The sequence below is a fragment of the Rhinolophus ferrumequinum genome, chromosome 27 (genome assembly GCF_004115265.2).
Source record: "Rhinolophus ferrumequinum isolate MPI-CBG mRhiFer1 chromosome 27, mRhiFer1_v1.p, whole genome shotgun sequence".
Lineage (NCBI taxonomy): Eukaryota > Metazoa > Chordata > Mammalia > Chiroptera > Rhinolophidae > Rhinolophus > Rhinolophus ferrumequinum.
In genome coordinates this window covers 21,384,313-21,402,977 of record NC_046310.1, presented here as the reverse complement: position 1 = coordinate 21,402,977, position 18,665 = coordinate 21,384,313, and the positions used below count along the sequence as shown (strand labels likewise).

Below are 18,665 nucleotides of genomic sequence, written 5' to 3'. Positions count from 1 at the left end.
TTAACAAAGAACACTTGACATCTTTGGGTCATTTTGTAACTTGGTAAGTTTTATTTAGCCAATGTTAGGAATTTCATTGAAACAGATTTTAAAAATATCTCTTCATTTAGAATTTTCACTGTGGGGATTATATCAGCTGTTTTATGTTTAAGCACTCTTGCATGAATACAACAGGAAAAATATACCCTAGGAAATTAGAAGAGGCACTGAGAAGCTGCTACAGAATTACTTCAGGAGAAGTGAAAATAATTCAACTCCCTTTCATTTCTCAACCAAATTAGAAAAATATTTTGAAAGGTTTTAAAAGGAGACAGATTAAAAGAGAGTAAGGCACACCGACACATCATTAATGAAAACATGTAGTAGAAAGAGAGGAAGAGCAGTATGTCATTATTTGGGACAAAAAAACAGTTTTTGTTTCAGTTTTATATATACCTACCACTTGTCTCATATAACAATCACAAAAATTTTTTTTAATCCTAAAAGCCGACGAACAATGTATAGAGAAATTTACTTTATTCAGTTAATAAAGGCTTCACATAATTTAAAATTTCAAAAGAATGTCATTTTTAAAAGATATAAACTCTGAAAAGTGTTAGACCAAAATTCCGGTGCAGATGTGAAAGGCTGCTTAGAGGAAAGGGAGCAGAGTGTTCCTGTCTGTCCTGAATGCTTAGCTGAGTGTGTCATTCACATTTCACAAGACTGAACCTGGAGTGCTGTGGGTGCGACAACGGGGTCTGGTCATCAATGTTAAGAATTTGACAGTTTGGACAGGATGACAGAGCACAGCAGTAATTGGAAGCCATCAACTAATAAGGACACATTTTCCTTAATTTCAAATGACTCTAGCTCTTATTTTTCAGCAGAAAATATTATCATTATACTGGAAAGAGAGGACATTCACTCCTCAGTTAGACAGCATGAAACTAGGGTGTTGGTTGGGAAAGTGTTCTAAACAGCAGCATGAATATTTCCTCTCCTTGAAAATATTAATAAGTAACTAATGAAATCAAGGTTGAAAAATTCAGTTTTTCTTACTATGTCTGCGTTTACTGTACTCATTTAATCATCTCAACCGCTTACCCAGTGCCGTATGTCCTTCCCCTTGGAGAAGGATGAATGGAATGGTTGCCTGAAACACATATTTCAGAATCTTGAATGATAACAGATTCATACAAAAAGCAATGCAAATAGAAAGATGATGCAGAACCAGTTCAAACCAGGTGGGATTCCTAAAATAATGTAATTAGGCTCTGATTCCTTTTAACTGCAAGGCCAGATGCCAACTGACTGATTTTCATGCCTGCCCCGCTTTGCATCATTTTGAAACGTTAGAGTATGATTAAGTAGAGGGCATGTGAATTATAAGAATTTAAACCACTTTAAAGGAAAAGGATGCTAAATTTTATTTGGCTTTCACCTTTCAGTCAGGATTTGCTTTGGGTTTCATACCTGGACAGGTGTTGCATAGCCTCCTAGAACCAGAGAGATGCTAGCTTGTGGCGGGGGCCCATTTCTGCTGTTGGTGCTAATCAGTGATCAGTCCTGTCACCGGCTTGATTGATCTGCTCCCTCAGGAGACTTTTGGTGAAGACACAGTCACAAGTGAGCCATCCAATGCCAAGTGCCTGCCTTGACAATATTCGGACGAGCCACACTCATTTTGCACTGAAGGCAGATTTCGCATTGTTTTGCTATAAAGGGGGCAGGCTGAGTCCCACCTGCTCTTAGGGACCCTCAGGAAGACCAGAATGCCAGGCTCACCAGTTCTGTGCTGGCAATCTTGTGCTGGTTACATCTGGGTGGGAAGATCATTCTCAGGTGATGTGAAAACTTCGCATGGACATATTTCTCTCCCGGAAACAACTCATTGCCCAGGTGTTACTATTAGTATTTGAAGCAAAGTTTAAATATCTGATCACCACGAAAGAAGTTCCCTGGGGAAAATTTAGTTTTGTTGTTGTCTATTGTGTTAACTTTGGCAGTGTACTTTAGTGTTACCTGCAGTAATAAACTCCTTTTTAGATTTCATTCCTATACGTCTAAGATGGCACACTATGTTTTAGCAGTCAAGGGATATAGAAAAGTTCTTCTGTAGAGTCTAACTTATTAAAAACTCCCACAAAACTCTAGCATAATAAGGGTTTAAAATTATGAGAAATGTCCTACACTGATTAATGGAACATTTTTGTACAGAAAACAATGATTAGAAGAACAGAAAACCTTAAAATATTTTGATGTTATATAGTTAGTAAATTAAGTTTAAATAGCAGTAATACTAGAGACATGTTAATAAGCAAACATATAGTACAAACATGTATTGAAGAAACACAGAGCTAAAAATCCCCCAAACAAGAAAACACGGAGCTAGTAATTTTCATGTGTGTATAAATCTCCTTTGTTGATCTTAATCATTGCTACTCTCATTTTACGTATTACATTTTTTTGCTGTTACACGTTAAGCTTATGACAATAATACCTCAAATATGGTGATCCAGTTTTCCCTTCTCCACAGAGAGGGATAAGAGCTGAGTAAGTTATGCCTCATTATTGCATGTTGTTCTAGATAAATGTAAATGAAAAATATTTACCTCAAAGCTTTTACTTACAATATGGGTTCCCTCACTGTACATTTTTGGCAAGATCCTGCAAAGCTAGAGGCATAGAAATGCTTAATAATACTAAATTAATATTACAATAATTTGTGGAAAACTTGAGGCAAGGTTTTTTTAGACACATGCTGCAGTGTGGCTTAGGTTTTGTTCGAATGTATTCTGGACTTTTTTATCCACTATGGTTCATGAGTTTGTTTTTCATTTACACTATTATGTAACGTTAACACTGTCGGTCCTCTCAAGCATAATGAAGCGAAACCCTTGCACAGTCTGAAAAAATATTTTACTGATATTTTTAGAAAGTAAAATTTTACCTTTTATTAAATGATGCGTGACTCTGCAATAGCAGAAATATTTAGAGGGAGGAGTTTGGAAATGGTAGTTGTTATTGTTTTTTTATCCCTTACGAGAGCAATGGTCCCTTTGAGACTACAGTAGTCTAGCAGAATGTGACGTCAGAATTCTGGTTCTACAGAGAGACCAGGAAGGGCTGGTGACAGCTCACGACTGCACAGGCTCCACCAGTCACAGGATGAGAGCTGGGGATGGCGGATTGACAGTTGCGTTTTCAGGGACAGAGGGGGCATAAGTCTCACTTGGAAATGTATTTCAAGGACGTGTAAGTTCCAGGTAATAATTTGACCAAAGGACCTGATAATCTATCATGTAGTTGGAGGTATTAAGAAATAGATAAAGAATTAGTAGTTGATCTTCCATTTTTCTTTGCTGATATGCATAGTTGTGCAAATGGTTTGGAGGAAATTAGATGGGAGTCAGTAAAATTGTTGAGTGAACGAATAATTAGAGTTTTCAGAGGAAATTCTCATTCTCAAGGCAGAGGAAACAGGCTGTGAGCTCATTCTGTGTAATACCCCCGGTGTCAGGTCCTGTACCTCTCAGAAAGTAGACAGTAATAAATATTTTTTGAATAATTAGGAAAGTGTTTCTTTTGTGAGATATTTACTGGAGAATTAGCAGGACTAGTTAAAGTAGAGATGGCGTTCATGTGACCTGAAGCTTTACGTGTTACGTAAAATTTAATCTCCTAATTCTCCTTTAACTGGTGCAATGGGAAGCACTGCTTACTTTACCCTCGTTTGAGATTCCAAGGAACAATGAACACATTATTATGTTGGTGCAAAAGTAATGGCGGTTAAAAAGGTTAAAAATAATTGCAAAAACCGCCATTACTTTTGCACCAACCTAATAACTTCCGAAAACACCAGGATTACATTTTCCAAAGTGTGATCTTGAAGACAGGCCAGCTGCCAGCTTGCTGCCCCGTTAGCTTAACTGACTCTTACCTAGTTGGTCCTGGCTGGCTTCCCAAAGGTTATGGTCAGCTCATTGTGCGTGTGCAGGTTTAAGTTTGGGTCGCTAGAGGGAAAATGGACCCTGTTCCAGTGGAATGAATTACCACTGCTGTTTATAGATCTGTCACCCAGCAGTGATGATTTTCTCATCGAAATTGCTCAAGGGGAGCCCCACAGCCCACCTGAAGTAGGACATTGTAGAATCTTGAAGCAATAACCCCAGAAGTGGCTAGCCAGTGTTTGGTACAACCATCTTCATAAAGTACCAGTAGCTTTCTACATCTGAGGAAGTCCATAAATGCTTGTTCACTTTAATTGAAACAAGGACCTGGCCACATTTAACAAGAGAATTGATGTGATTGACCAAATCAAAAACCACAGAAAAGAACCAATTACCCTTTTGGGTGCATTGCACACACACAATCCTTTTGAAAAATGTTTGTTGAATGAACAAGTTACACAACCTGCCCAGAAGTAGAAATGACACCATTTACTTTTTCTGAATCAGAGTCAGTTGGAGAAACATCATTTAAAATGACATGTCAGAGGAAAAGTACTGCAGCCCATGGGGCAGAAATTGCATTTACTTTGGGTTAAGTGACACAATTAGTAACAAAATTAATTTAGTGTGGGTTATTTGCATACTTTTACAAGAGTTCTGTTCAAACTAAATCTGTGGCATTAATTAGCATTTAAATGGTGAGGAAATCTCTACTGTAAAATCTGTAACTGTCTAGTTGTGTAAAATCTATAGTTGAAAGAAAATTCAAACACTAAAATATCTCCTCTTAGCTTAACCAGTTTGAACTTTTATAAACCGGAGGTGCCAAAAAAATGTACACCTTTCAAGAGATGTTATCTCTGTATTACTTTTCGAAGTTGAATTGAATTACGGTAACAATGTGTAGTATGATGTTCCCTCAAAAGATGGCGCTAGTCAAATGGATGCTAGCGTCATTCATTGTATTACGTGTTTTTTTTGGTTGTTGTTTTTTTTGTGTTACGATTTTAATGCCGTTTTTTCCTGTCTTAAAATGCGTATACATTTTTTGGGCACCCTCTGTATATTTCATAGATATATATATATATATATATATATATATATATATATATATATATGTTCATATAAACATAAGAAATGCGTAGGCCACGCTTCACAGTGAAAGGAACACTTAATACTTTTCAGTTAAATCTTTCATTTTTAAAAAAAGCTTGTTTTGACTGGTGTCACTGTCAATCGTCACTAACGTTCAGCTGGATTTCATAACTTTGAACTTAGATCTGATATGAAAAGTTAAGCTCCTGTCAGAGTAACCCAATTACACAAGGTACATGAAATTGTTTTTTTTATATACTAAAAGGTATACAAATTATATTTTAAGAATGGGTCTGAGAGCTTGCAAACGTAACATGTAAATAATGTTGTTTAAGAAATTATATGGAACAGTAGGGAGGGGATCTACTTTTTAGTAAAAAGTGTATAATAGTATTGATATTAAAGTAGTTTATTCTGTATTTCCTAAGGTATATATAGGTCAAGATCATGACTCTCATCCTTAAAATCCTTAAAGAACTCCTTTGCCTACAGAAAAAAAATGGGAATGCCTTGGTGTAACTTTCTGTGCCTTCCACAGTCTTAACTTGATTTAATTTTATGGATCCTGTTAAGTTTTCTCCACCCCAACAGCAGTCACGGTTGGTCCCTTCCTCCTTCTTCACGGGATTGTAAACCATTCTTCCTCCTTCATGGGGTTGTAAACCATGGCCTGGACTCAGGCTCCTCATCCATCCTGGACCCGCTCCCACATCAGGTTTTCATTCAATGACGTTAGCTGAGTGTTTTGTGCTGAGAACTCCGGCCCCTGTCCTTGAGAACTGCACAGTCTGGTCCAGGAGAGAAAGGTGCTTATGGTTCAGAGCGATAAGACCAGGTGCTGTGCATAACGGGGCTGCAGGTACCGTGTACACTTGCAGCTGCCAGAGTGCTGAGGGAACAGGTAACTTTGAGGGAACCAGATGAGGTTTCATGGAGGATGTAGTCTTTATTCTGAGTTTTCAAGCCCAGTTTATAAGCCAGAAAAGACTACAGAGGGTGGGAACATTATGTTCTCAGACGCGGCAGCAGGAAGCATCATGGCATATTCAGGGCGGGATAAGTGTGTGTGTTTGGAACACAGGAGCCTGGGGAGGAGGTTAGGAAGGGCTGAGTCTAAATGTTCTCTATGCTCGTGCTACTCAAAGTGTGGCCCCAGAACCACAGCACTGCACCACCTGGGACCTTTTCAAAATGCAACTTCTCTTACCCCAGACCTACTGAGTCAGAGTCTCAGGCCCAGGCCCAGGAATTTGCTTCAACAAGTTCTCCAGGTGATTTGTCAGCACGCTAAAATCTGACAAACATTTCTCTGTTTTACCTGAAGGAATTTGGAGTTTTCCTATAAACAATTGGATGGTATGGAAGGTTTTTAAGCCCGCGGAGGATGTGATCAATTTTGTGTTTTAGGAAGACTCATTCATTGAAAAAAAATTTGATGCTCACTGTGTGCCTGGCATTTTGCTAGGCACCTGGGATGCAGTGGTGACCAAAGTGCCATAGTGCCTGCTTGATGCAGACCCCACTGCAACGGGAATTACAGACAATAAATAACTGAATAAATAATTACAAATTATGGCAAGTATTTATTAGAATCAGTTCATTCTTCAAGACCTAGACCAACTGCTCACCCTACACTATGGGTTTACTTGGGAGCTTTATTCCACTTAAGCATCTTTGTCTGTAATAGCTCTTAACTTTTCCTTGAGAACAAGACATTTTATTGACTGTTGACTTAATTAACTTTACTCTTTTGGTTTTTCTTTTCTCGTCGACCCTTCTCCTCCCTCCCCAGACTGCTCAAGGTGGCGGTCATCGGACTCTTCTCTATGGACACGCCATCTTGCTGCGCCATTCCTACAGCAGCATGGTGAGTAGACGATGGTTTCCTCTCCCATGTGGTCATGTTGATCCATTTGGGCATCTGAAGTCAGGAAACGTTGGTAATAGCATCTCAGCGATGGTATCCGTGAGCTTGGGTACCTGTGTTCTTTAATATCTTTGTACCCTGTTTTCTCATTTAAAGATGAAGATTAGCTTAGATGACCTTTAAAGTCTTTCAGTTTCTTCATTATATGAGCATGACCCCTGTTTTTAGGATCTTACTTTTGACAGACTAGTTTTAGGAAAAGTGTTAAGAGTAAAATAAGGTACATTTCTCATTTCTGATTTTGTTTTAAACAGTTTATTTATTAAAGAATTAAAATATCCTCACTTAAAGATAATATAAAAAAAAAATCTGCCTATGATTCCACTGTCAATTTTCCACTCCTTTTCCTTCTTAACTGGGTGTTGGCTTTCTTCTTCCCTGTCAGCTCCTCCTTTCACCTAATTATGCAGATTATCCATCTGGTGCCTCTCAGACTGGTTTACTCATTCTCCACTATATGTACTTATATATACTTATGTATATTTTTATTCTTATCTTAAGTAGGTAAAAATATATCAAAATTTTATTCCTTGTTCTAAAGTTTCATTAAATTGTAAAGACAATATATTCATTCTACAAGGATTTGAAATTATAGAAGAAAAAAATTCTTCATAATCACACTAATGAGAGAAAACTGTTAGAGATTTAAAACGTTTTTAACCCTTTCTATTCTTTTTTTTTCATAATTGAGATCTTACTACATAACCAAATTTATATCCTGATTTTTTTTAACATATTATCACAGCTTAAGCATTATCCATATCATTTAAATTCTTAATCAACCGAATTTTAGTGACTACATGATAGTTCAGTATCTGAAAGTAAAATGCATGCAATTCATTAGTCCTTTTAAGGAGATGATTCTCAAAATCTGTAAACTGTTCCAGAGCAGGAGACTAAGCATAGACTCAGTACCAATACTCAAAACAAACAAAAAAACAAACAAACAAAATCCCCCAAAAACCTGCCAGTCTCCATCATGAATATTGATGTGAAAAATTTGGTTAGTGGGATTCAAAAGTACATGAAGAGAAATACAAGAAAACTATAGATATGATTGTAATAACGACTTAGCAATACCATTTCTATTTATGTGCAAAATCATGTAAATAGGTCAAGTAAGAAAAATTATGATCATTTTAACAGGTGGTGAAAACATTTTAAAACTCAATACCTATTTCTATTAAAAACTAAGCATTAATGATTATTTCTCCAATGATAAAGGGAATATCAATGTCAGGTTAATAACCAACATCATACTTAATTGTCAAACACTGAAGCTATTCTTGGCCGAATAAAAAGAAAGAAAAACAAGAAATATGCTATTTAACATTGTATGGAAATCTTGACTGACACAGCAACTATGAAATAAAATAAACACTTTAATAAAGTGGCTAGATAAAAGACTAACATTATAAAAACAACCTGTTCGCATGTCGTAATCACACATTAGAACTTCATGGAAAGAATTCCATTTTCAATAGCAATCAAAACACATAAACTGTGTGAAATAAAAAATGTGAGTGTCTGTTTTAATAAAACTATTCTCTGTGCGTAGCAGACAGCGTACAGCCTGCATCTGGCTGGAAGATCAGGGTTGGGGCTCAGCTGCCCACATGCTGCACACACAGCCTTGGATCCCTGGCTGCACCTCTGCCTGTAATTGCATCTGAAAATTTCCCATTCATTTAATAAGTATTATTTAGCACCTCCTGTGTGCTAGGCACTGTTGTAGGTGATGGATATCGTAGTAAATAGACCAAGTCCTGTCCTTACAGAACTTAATTACCATGTGGTGGAAGAATTACAGTATCTACATCACAGTTGCTGTGGACGTTAGAGGAGGAGAGAATGCACGTTAGTAATTACAGTGCCTCGTATTGTAATATTATTGAGAAAATTTACAGAAGACTTTAATAGGGATCACTTTATGTGTTTGCCTGGGAAGTCAGTATTGTAAAATTGTAACTTATTCTCAGATAAGGCAGACATTTAATACCTTTTGCTCTAAAGTCTGTAAACCTCAGGAACCACCATGGGCTGCCTGTCTTGAGGCCAGACTCACATTGTTACATTAACTAAGAACATGGCGTGGGGGGAACCTTTGAAGCATCTTTCCTATAACTGTGGGAGCCAGTGCTTTGCAGTCAGGAGACAGACTCAGAGTCTCCAGGTCAATTTGCTTTTACATCCCATGGTACCAACTCCCACCTGGCACGCCAGGTGTGGGACACCTGTCCCATCAGTTCATCTCCTGCCTCCTCACACTCACAGACACCCACTGAGCTGGGTGGACCCTCTTCCCCAGCAGGAATTTTCTAGGCTTTGCATTAATTGTCCAGCGATTCTGGGAGGTGTGGGCTTGCTCAGACCCCAGTGTCGTCTCTGTCCTCTTTGCAGGACTCCAATTCTTGCTGACAGTGTACCTGAGCTCATACCACATTCACCTGTGTCTCCTCTTTTCTTGTAACACTTAACAAGGTTGGGGCGGCGATACAGGAATTGGCCTGAAAAATTACTCCAAACATTATGTCCAAGAATACACAGTGAGGAAAACTTAAGCGGGAGGAAAGAAGTAAGGAGATGATGGTGTTGCAAGAGTTGGATTAATATTAGGGTCACACCCATGTGTGAACACATGATAAAACCTCATTTCAGTGAGACGACATTTTGTGTACCCAAATCAATTCTGGGTGAATTTCAGAGAGTTAAAAAATTTTAAAAATGAAAGTACAGCGAGAAAGTAAAAGTGAATAGCTTTCCAATTTCTGTTTGGGAGGAAGATTTCTAAGTGTCAGGTCAGGTTGGGCTTCTGCTTCTTATCACGAATATCACATGGAGTGAGAGATGTACAAACACATCCCGTTACTTGTCTTCTTCTACAGACAGAACACATTGCCCTAGCCTTTTTTTTTTTCCACCCCAGTCTTTTTATGACGGGAGCCAGCCCACGTTTCCTTGAGAACATTGCCCCTGATGAATGCTGTGTAGGTCCCTTCCTACCTCAGTGATCAACCTGGGCTTTGTGCAGACGCAGCCACATTTGAAGGGAAAGGTTGACACAGTGGAGACAGGCTGATACCGCATTATGTGTCAGGATTAGATTTGCGCGGGCCTATGAATGTTTTGTGACAGCTGCTGACTCTGTCTTTTAGTACCTGTGCTGCCTGTCCACCTCCCAGTCTTCAACTGATAAACTGGCCTTTGATGTTGGCTTGCAAGAGGACACCACAGGTGAGTACCTTGGTCCGTGGTGAAGTTGTGATCAGAGACAGCATGACAGGTAGTGGGTTGGAGGAAGCCATGAGACGATCGAAGGCACATTAGATGGATGTCCTTCTGGATGCAGTCAGTGAAAAAACGACTGTCTTTCTAAGGAAAGTTTTTAGTGGAGGTAGGAGGTGTGCATTATTTTTATTGCTTGTCATTGCTGTGTAATTAGCTGGATGCTCAAACTAAACTTCAAACCTTGTTCTTCTAATGGATTGGGATAGAAAACATGAATTATTGTCTGTTAACCATACAGATATGTCCTGATTAGTTTATGAAGTATTACTGCGCATCTCTTTTATCTTAAAAATATTTTTAAGTCTAAAAATGTAATATACTCAATGTCAACATTCAAACGAAAAGGTAGAAAGTGAAAGTCTTCTTCATTTCTTTGTCCACAGAACATCAAGCTACATATCTATCCAAACAGCTATGTATTTATATATTTTTGAAACAAATTCTATCTATCTATCTATCATCTATCTATCATCTATCTATCTGTCTGTCTGTCTGTCTGTCTGTCTGTCTGTCTGTCTATCTAGCTAGCTAGCTATCTAGCTATTGAGAGAGTGTTTATCCATTCAAAGAATTAAAATAAGGGAACATAAGCTTTGTGTTTTTATTCTCAATGCTCTGACTTTACACTTTATACACCTCTGTACAATCTGACTATTTTATCTTTTACTATGAGCATGCATGACTTTTGGAATTAAAAATAAAAGACCAAGTAGAATAAACAATGAAAGGAAATAGACCAATTCTTATGCAGTTGTTCCTTTCATGGATGGGATCAAGCTATCACTCACAGCCCCCTTACTTTTTAAAATACTTTCCCATACTCTAAATTTTTCACAGACTACAAATGCCTAAAAATAAAGCTGTATTTACCAACCTAATGAAGTTGTTAGTAGATCAACACATTGCCTTTTACGTGAAATTCTCAGAATCCCAGGCATCAAAAAAATACATGTATTACTCTGATTCGTACTCATTTTTTGTAGGCTCAGTAAATTCTCTGCATGTTTGCTAGTATTTTTAAAGTTTTCTCATTGTAATTAATTTGCTTCTGCATATAATTACATAAAAAAGAAAGTTTTCAATTCTCTCTCTCAAAAGAAGTACAAAGACCTGAACGATATATAAGTTGTGTCCATACATTGAGGTGATTGTAAAATTGTCAAAAGAGCAAGGAAGTCCCTCTCTCCACACCCAGATGCTCTGCACTACTGCCTCCCAGAGCTTTCTACTGCCTCTGAGTTACAGAAGTATTTATTATATTTATCGTTTATTGTGTGTCTGCCTGATCAGAACTGAACTCACGATACAGATACTGTTTTCTTCCCTGTTTATTGATGTATCCCCAGGTGCTATTGCAATGATTGACAAATAGTGGGTGCTTTATAAATGTTTCAGGGAATAAATGAAAAACTCCCTACAACTCTAAAAATGTGAACTGAGTGAATGAAGATTAGAAATTCTATCCCATGACATTCAAGTAAGACTGTGGTTTGCGTAGGAAAAGCAGCTCAGGGCAGAGATGACATAATGATTGTAAACATGCTTAAGAAATATTATTTGCTAATTCATTGACTCATTTATGCAAAATGAATTTTTATCGAGTATCAGTGCATTGAAAACAAAAATGCTGGTATCTGGGAAAATCCCAGTGAACAAAACATGAAGGGTCCTTGATATTATGGAACTTACATTGTGGCATTGGGGAATTAGAAGAAAAAAAATTAAGTGTTATGGAAAAATAATAAAGCTGGGCACAAGGAGAGAAGGAAAATTATTAGATAATATATCACTACAACTATTCTTATTTTTGGATATAACTTACGTTTAGGTTTAAAAGGAACTATGAACAGACTGAAGAATTGTAAGCTAAATTTGTATCTTAGATAGTAGGACTGAAGAATGTACAGATAATTCGTGTGGCTTATGCTTGACTTGTTCTAGAAGAAATTATTTGATTATACCCAGATAATTTTATAATGTATATTTCGATAGTAGGATTCTCTTATATTTCACCCTTAGATTAATATAATAGAAACTACCACATTTTAAAATAAAATAAGGCACAGGATAGTAAAAGTTAGGTAATAATTGCACCTATTTTAAATCAGCATCTGTAAAAAGTAGAGCTCTTTAAATTGTTATAATGCTGTCACATCACAAAACCCCAAGCCCTTTTGAAAATCAACTGGCGAAAAACTAGATGTTGTTACAGATTGCATTATGAACACCGTACTAACTTGATTATATAAAGAACGAAGTCAGGTCCACATGACGTGAGTTTGACCTTATGTCAGCATACATTTTAAAGCAATTCTTAGTAGGGAAAAGGTACCACACTTCTCAAAATATCCCAACCACTTGTATGAACAGTTTTTGCATTTCAGTGTGTCCTATCCTAAGCTAATTTGGTCTAATTCTTTTGATTTTCACGGTCTAAGAGACTAATTTGCATTAAATTTCAAATTTCTAAAAGTTGTGTGACTAGGACAATTTCATTTTAAGGAGACCGATCCTGAAGACTTATTTCATTTCCCTCTTTTATTTTGGAGTCACTGGCAAAGAAAATCGCTTTTAAACTAAGAGGCACCTCTTTGTGTTTTCACTTCCCCTCATTCTGCAGGTGAGGCTTGTTGGTGGACTATACATCCCGCCTCTAAACAGCGGTCAGAAGGAGAGAAAGTCCGAGTTGGAGATGACCTCATCTTAGTGAGCGTGTCCTCTGAAAGGTACTTGGTAAGTGTAGAAACAGGACCATGGACTTGGTGATATGATAAATGACAGGTCAATAAAATTATCCCTTTAAAGTTTAGATTGCACATTATCTAGGAAAATTGCTTAGAAACAAGCCTGTATCTCTATTTGATGAGCTATTAATAACTTCCTAAGTAGGGAATGATGTCACATGTGTGAAAGTGTGGTGTACCAGGTTCATTTAGACAGGCTTCCCTTGTGCCCTTGATATGCATGTTCATAATACAGGTAGTGCCTGTTCTGGATTATTTTATTATTGGCATGTAAATGCTGTCCAATTAGGAGTTCAGAATTCCAGGGACTTCATTTTGCATCCAATAAGAAAGCTGTATAATGAGGTTGTGGTTACCTATTTTGATATTTATGAAAGCAAATTATTATTTGAGAAACACTTGCCATGTTAAGAAAGGAGAAATAGACTAAATAAGGAGCAATTAAGTCTCTCGGGGTCATTGCCTTGTTTCAAAGGGTAGGGGCTGGAAATGGGAGAATGAAGAAACATTTATGTTAATCATTGAAGGTATTTTTTATGGATGTGGTAAGGCCAATATATATTTAATTGAACTTATTTAGAATCATATGTTTGCTAAAGAATAATCATATACAGAAGTTCACAGATTGAAATCAATAGAAGTATGAGATGCCAGTGCAAAATACTATTTTTACCTTAAGGATGAAAAAGTAATTAAACAAATATAAAATGAGGCATTGTGTAAAATTTACGTGAATACCTGCACAAAAGAATCCCAGGCATCATAGCGTATGATGATTGAAACAAAAACGAAGTAGAGCATGAGCGTTGCTGCAGTGGAGCCCATGCTGGTTCATAGAAAATGTATTCACACTGCCGTAAATCAAAACATCTTCGTGTGACTGACTTAGGGTTATGTAAGTAGTTGGTAACCCTTCGAACACGGGAATAGGGTGGTTTTGGGGGTTTGCAAGTCAGTTTTTGCTTACTGGCCCATTCAGTTTCAATTTTGAAATATTTCTTAGGGAGAACAGGTTTGTTTCACTTGCTTTGTGGAAGGAGTAGTGGTGAAGACGGAACTGGTGAGACAACTTTCATGGAACTTACAGAAACTTCTAGTGGGCCATCGGATGGGGCATAGCTGCAGAGAGGCCTGCAGCATGTCTCTCCTTTTGTCTTTTGACCAGTGTGGGCGCAAGCAGACCCCAAGCACATTCTAGGATGATGCAAGTGTGTCAGCTGATCAAATAAGCATTTATGAAGCCCATGTTGTGCGCATGTGCTGTAACGTATTGTGATCAGGCGTACACATTTTGAGTTGTAGTTTTACTTGGAAACCAATGGCAGTAAAAATAATTCATGCATCCTTTTCAATATATACATTTTACATGCCGTATTTTGATTTTGGCATAAGTGCATGCTTTTTTGCTGTACAACGTGTACTTTCCACCACATAGCAGAGTTTATTTGACAGGATGGCATCATCATGCACTGAAGGAGTAGACAACTCAGAATCTCACAGAGGCCAGGCCTTCTGGCATCAATTCTGCCACTAAGTGCCTGAGGGAGTCACTTCCCTGAGTTCCGGCTTCCTCACTTGCAGAGTGGAGGTGGTTATACTTGGCACCAAGCCTATGGCGATGAAGCAGTGAGGTCATGGATTTGAATATGATTTGAATGAAAAACAGTGTACAAATAATAGCAGAAATCATAAAGCATGGGGTTCACCTTCTATCACCGCTGGTAAGAGAGAAACTTCATGATTAATTAAAATTCACAAATAATTTTCCAGCTCCATTTCAGTCAATTTATTTAACTTCCTTTACTGGCAACCGTTGATACAGAGCTACAAACAGTGGCCAACCAGGTTGTTAAAATTTCACTTTCACTGGGTGATGACAGTGCTTTTAGTGTCATCTCTGTGGTCTCAGCTTAGAGTAGAAACACAGGAGATACCAAGGACATATGACACATGGTTTCCACCCTCACAGAAATAGTGGAGAAACAAGCCAAATGCATGTGGATCTGTAAGCGGATATTATAAGACAGTAAATACGTAAGTAAGTGTTACAGTTTAGGTTAGAGATGCTGAAGGACGTCTCTATGGGTATAAGGATGGTTCATTATTATCTCATGTTTCCACTGGGGTTGGTTAGTAGTGAGTACAGAGAGGATTATGTTGATGGATTCAATGCCTTCAATGATGTTAGTGAGAAGGATCTAGAGAGAATGAAAGGGCAGGAAGTGGAATTAGTGAACAGCAGCTGGGACCATTCACATACTGAACCCTAAATAACCAAAAATGGTGTGTGTGTGTGTCTGTCTGAATAACCAAAAATGGGCTGTATGTGTGTCTGTCTATCTATCAATCATCTGTCTGTCTATCTATCTATCTATCTATCTATCTATCTATCTATCTATCTGTCATCTACCTACCCACCTACCTACCTACCTGTCAGTATACAGACTGGTAATTATAAGCCTGAGTCAATAACATAACCTCTTAAAAACCCTCAGTGTCGTGTCCAGTGCAACATGGGCAGTGAGAGAACGAGAAGGGGCGGTGAAGGGTTAAGAAAGAAACAGAAATCAAGAAAGTTTTGAAACAGGGGCCAAGGGTCTCACAGCCTCAAAGGACTGAGAGCCCCGAATCGGGCCACCTTGTGGCTTTTATTGATGCACATACAAGGAAGTTGCATTGTTTTTACTACGGTCTATGAGTCTCATACATCATACCAGAAAATGGTTCAAATCAATCACCCTTGCCTGTCGAAAGTCCCATAATGTATAAATGATTATTGTTTGTACCTCCCCAGGGGACAAAACCTTTATGTTGAAAACTCACTGAGATGGAGAACTGATGTTATCACATCTAGAATCACTTCCCAAGCAGGTTATGGGAAGGAACATAGCCACAGAGGCAGAAGCTCTCCTTAGACGGGGGAAAGTAGGGGTCTATGCCCACCTCTATCAACCTCGTGAGTTCTCCTGTTGGTCTCCACGCGCCTGTGCCTGTCTTAGGTCGTTCCTCTCTTGAGGAATCTTACCTGTCATTGGCTAGCCAGCCATCTTTTGGGGTCCAAACAGCGAGACATGAGGTGTAAGCACAAAGGTGAAGTAAAGTCCCTGAAAGGAATAGTCTCACAGACTCTCCTTTCTTTAGGGGTAGGCACGAGAGGACAGACAGGCAGGGAGCTGCATGACAACACCGCAGTTTCTCAGTTTCTTCATCTGCAGTGCAGGACACTAAGGGATCTAACTCACAGGGATGTTAAGAAGATTAAATGCTTTAATCCAAACAAGACTCTTAGTTGTGTGAATGGCTCATGTAAAAATTGCTTAGTAAGTTGCTGTCATTATTTATCTGAGAGATTTAGGCCTATGAAGAATGGTTAAGGAAACTACAGATATTTAGGCAAAAATGAGAAAGTTGGGAAGGGAGGAACGAAGGGAATATTATAACTGATTGCAAATTAAGTTCTATCACATGAAAGAAAAATGCTGATGTGGTTAAGAATAAATTAAGAAATTTGGTGGAAAACACATTATTTAAAACTACTAAAAACAAACATTTCTAGTCATTGATTTTGTAACTTCAGTCATTCGTGTCTGTTGATCTTTGTTCCATTTTTCCTTCACTGACAGTGATGATTAAACTGTCTAACTGTGCGTTGGCTGCTCTAACACAGATTCCCACTGTTGGGATGCTAAATGATTAAAACCGACTTAAAGGACTGATTTTTGTCAGTAGAGGTGCCTCATGGAGCCCCAAGCACTGCGTCTGATTGCTTCCCCTCTTCTGTTTCTATGTTCAAACTCGGCTCACATTTTTCTAGGAATAAAGGGTCTTATCACTAGAAATGGTTGTAAACCACTCGTCCAAATAAAGTCTTTCCTCATCTTGCTGTTTCATATTCTAATAGGAAATGATACCGTAATTATCTTTTTAGGATTTCCAAGAGGAAAAGTAATTCTTCTGACCCTATTGGAACTATTTATTTTTTCTTTAAAGAAGGCTTTAGCTTCTGTATCTTGGCTATTGTAAATAATGCTGTAGTGAATATAGGGCTGCATGGATCTCTTCAAATTTGAGTTGAAGTGGATTGCTGGATCACATGGTAGTCCCATTTTCAGTTTTTTGAGGAACCTCTGTACTGTTTTCCATAGTGGCTGCACCATTTTACATTCCCACCAACAGTGCACGAGGGTTCTCTTTTCTCTACATCCTCACCAACACTTGTTATTTCTTATCTTTCTGATACTAGCCATTCTAACAGGTGTGAGGTGACATCTCATTGTGGTTTTGACTTGCATTTACCTGATGATGAGTGATGTTTAGCATCTTTTCATGTACCTATTTGGGAAAATGTCTATTCAGACCCTCTGCCCTTTTTTCAATAGGATTGTTTGGGTTTTTCCTATGGAGTTGTATGAGTTCTTATATATTTTAGATATTAACCCCTTATTGGATGCTTGATTTGCAAATATCTTCTTCCATTCAGTAGGTTGTCTTTTCATTTTGTTGATAGTTTCCTTCACTGTGCAAATGCTTGTTAGTTTGATGTAGTCCCATTTGTTTATTTTTGCTTTCCTTGCCCTTCCCTAAGGAGACTAGTCAAAAAAAATATTGCTAAGAGTAATGTTGAAGAGCTTACAACCTATGTTTTCCTTTAGGAGTTTTGTAATTTCAGTTCTTACATTCAAGTCTTTCAACTATTTTGAATTTATTTTTGTACATTGTCTAGTTTCATTTTTTTGTGTGTAGCCGTCCAGTTTTCACAACACCATTTATTGAAGAGACTATCTTTATCCCATTGTATAATCCTGCCTCCTTTGTCATAGATAAATTGACCATATATGCATAGGTTTATTTCTGGGCTCTCTATTCTGTTGCTTGATCTATGTGTCTGTTTTCATGCCAGTACCATGTGGTTTTGATTACTATAGCCTTGGAGTACAGTTTGAAATCAGGGAGTATGGTGCACCCATTATGGAACGCAGTATGGGGGTTACTCAAAAAATTTAAAACAAAACTACCATACGATTCAGAAATTCCACTTCTGAGTATTTACCCAAAGAAAATGAGAACAGTAATTTGAAGAGATATATGAACCTTTGTGTTCACTGCAGAACGATTTACAATAGCCAAGATATAGAAGTAACCTAAGTATCCCTTAACAGGTGAATGGATAAAGAATATATGACACATACATATGCATACACACACACACACACACACACACACACACACACACACGGAATATTGTTTAGCCATAAAAAATAATGAAATCTTGCCATTTACGACAACATGGATGGACCCAGAGGGTATTATGCTACGTGAAATAAGTCAGAGAAAGATAAATACTGTGTGATTTTGCTTATGTGGAATCTGAAAAACAAAACAAATGAACAAACAAAATAAACAGTCTCATAGATACAGGCAACAAACTGTTGGTTACCAAAGGGGGAAAGGTTTGGCAAAATAGGTGAAGGGGATTAAGAGGTACAAGCTTCCAGATATAAGATAAATAAGTCCTGGTGATATAATGTACAGTATAGGGAATAGTCAATAATACCATAATACTTTTGTATGGTGACAGATTGTAACTAGACTTTGTAATGATCATTTGGTAATTTATATAAATATTGAATCACTGTGATGTACACCTATAGAAATATACTATTTGTAATAGATAAAGTA

At 37.7% G+C, this 18,665-nt stretch overlaps 1 protein-coding gene across 5 annotated transcripts in view; it reads left to right on the top strand.

Annotated features, from left to right (window-relative positions):
- Window positions 1-18,665, top strand: part of RYR2 (ryanodine receptor 2) — a 572,172-nt gene that overhangs the window by 235,652 nt on the left and 317,855 nt on the right. For all 5 annotated transcript variants that reach the window (XM_033099500.1, XM_033099502.1, XM_033099501.1 and 2 more), the window contains 3 exons: window positions 6,820-6,894; window positions 10,110-10,188; window positions 12,863-12,975. In XM_033099500.1, coding sequence (XP_032955391.1) covers window positions 6,820-6,894; window positions 10,110-10,188; window positions 12,863-12,975 — 267 coding nt within the window. The remainder of the gene's footprint in view (window positions 1-6,819; window positions 6,895-10,109; window positions 10,189-12,862; window positions 12,976-18,665) is intronic.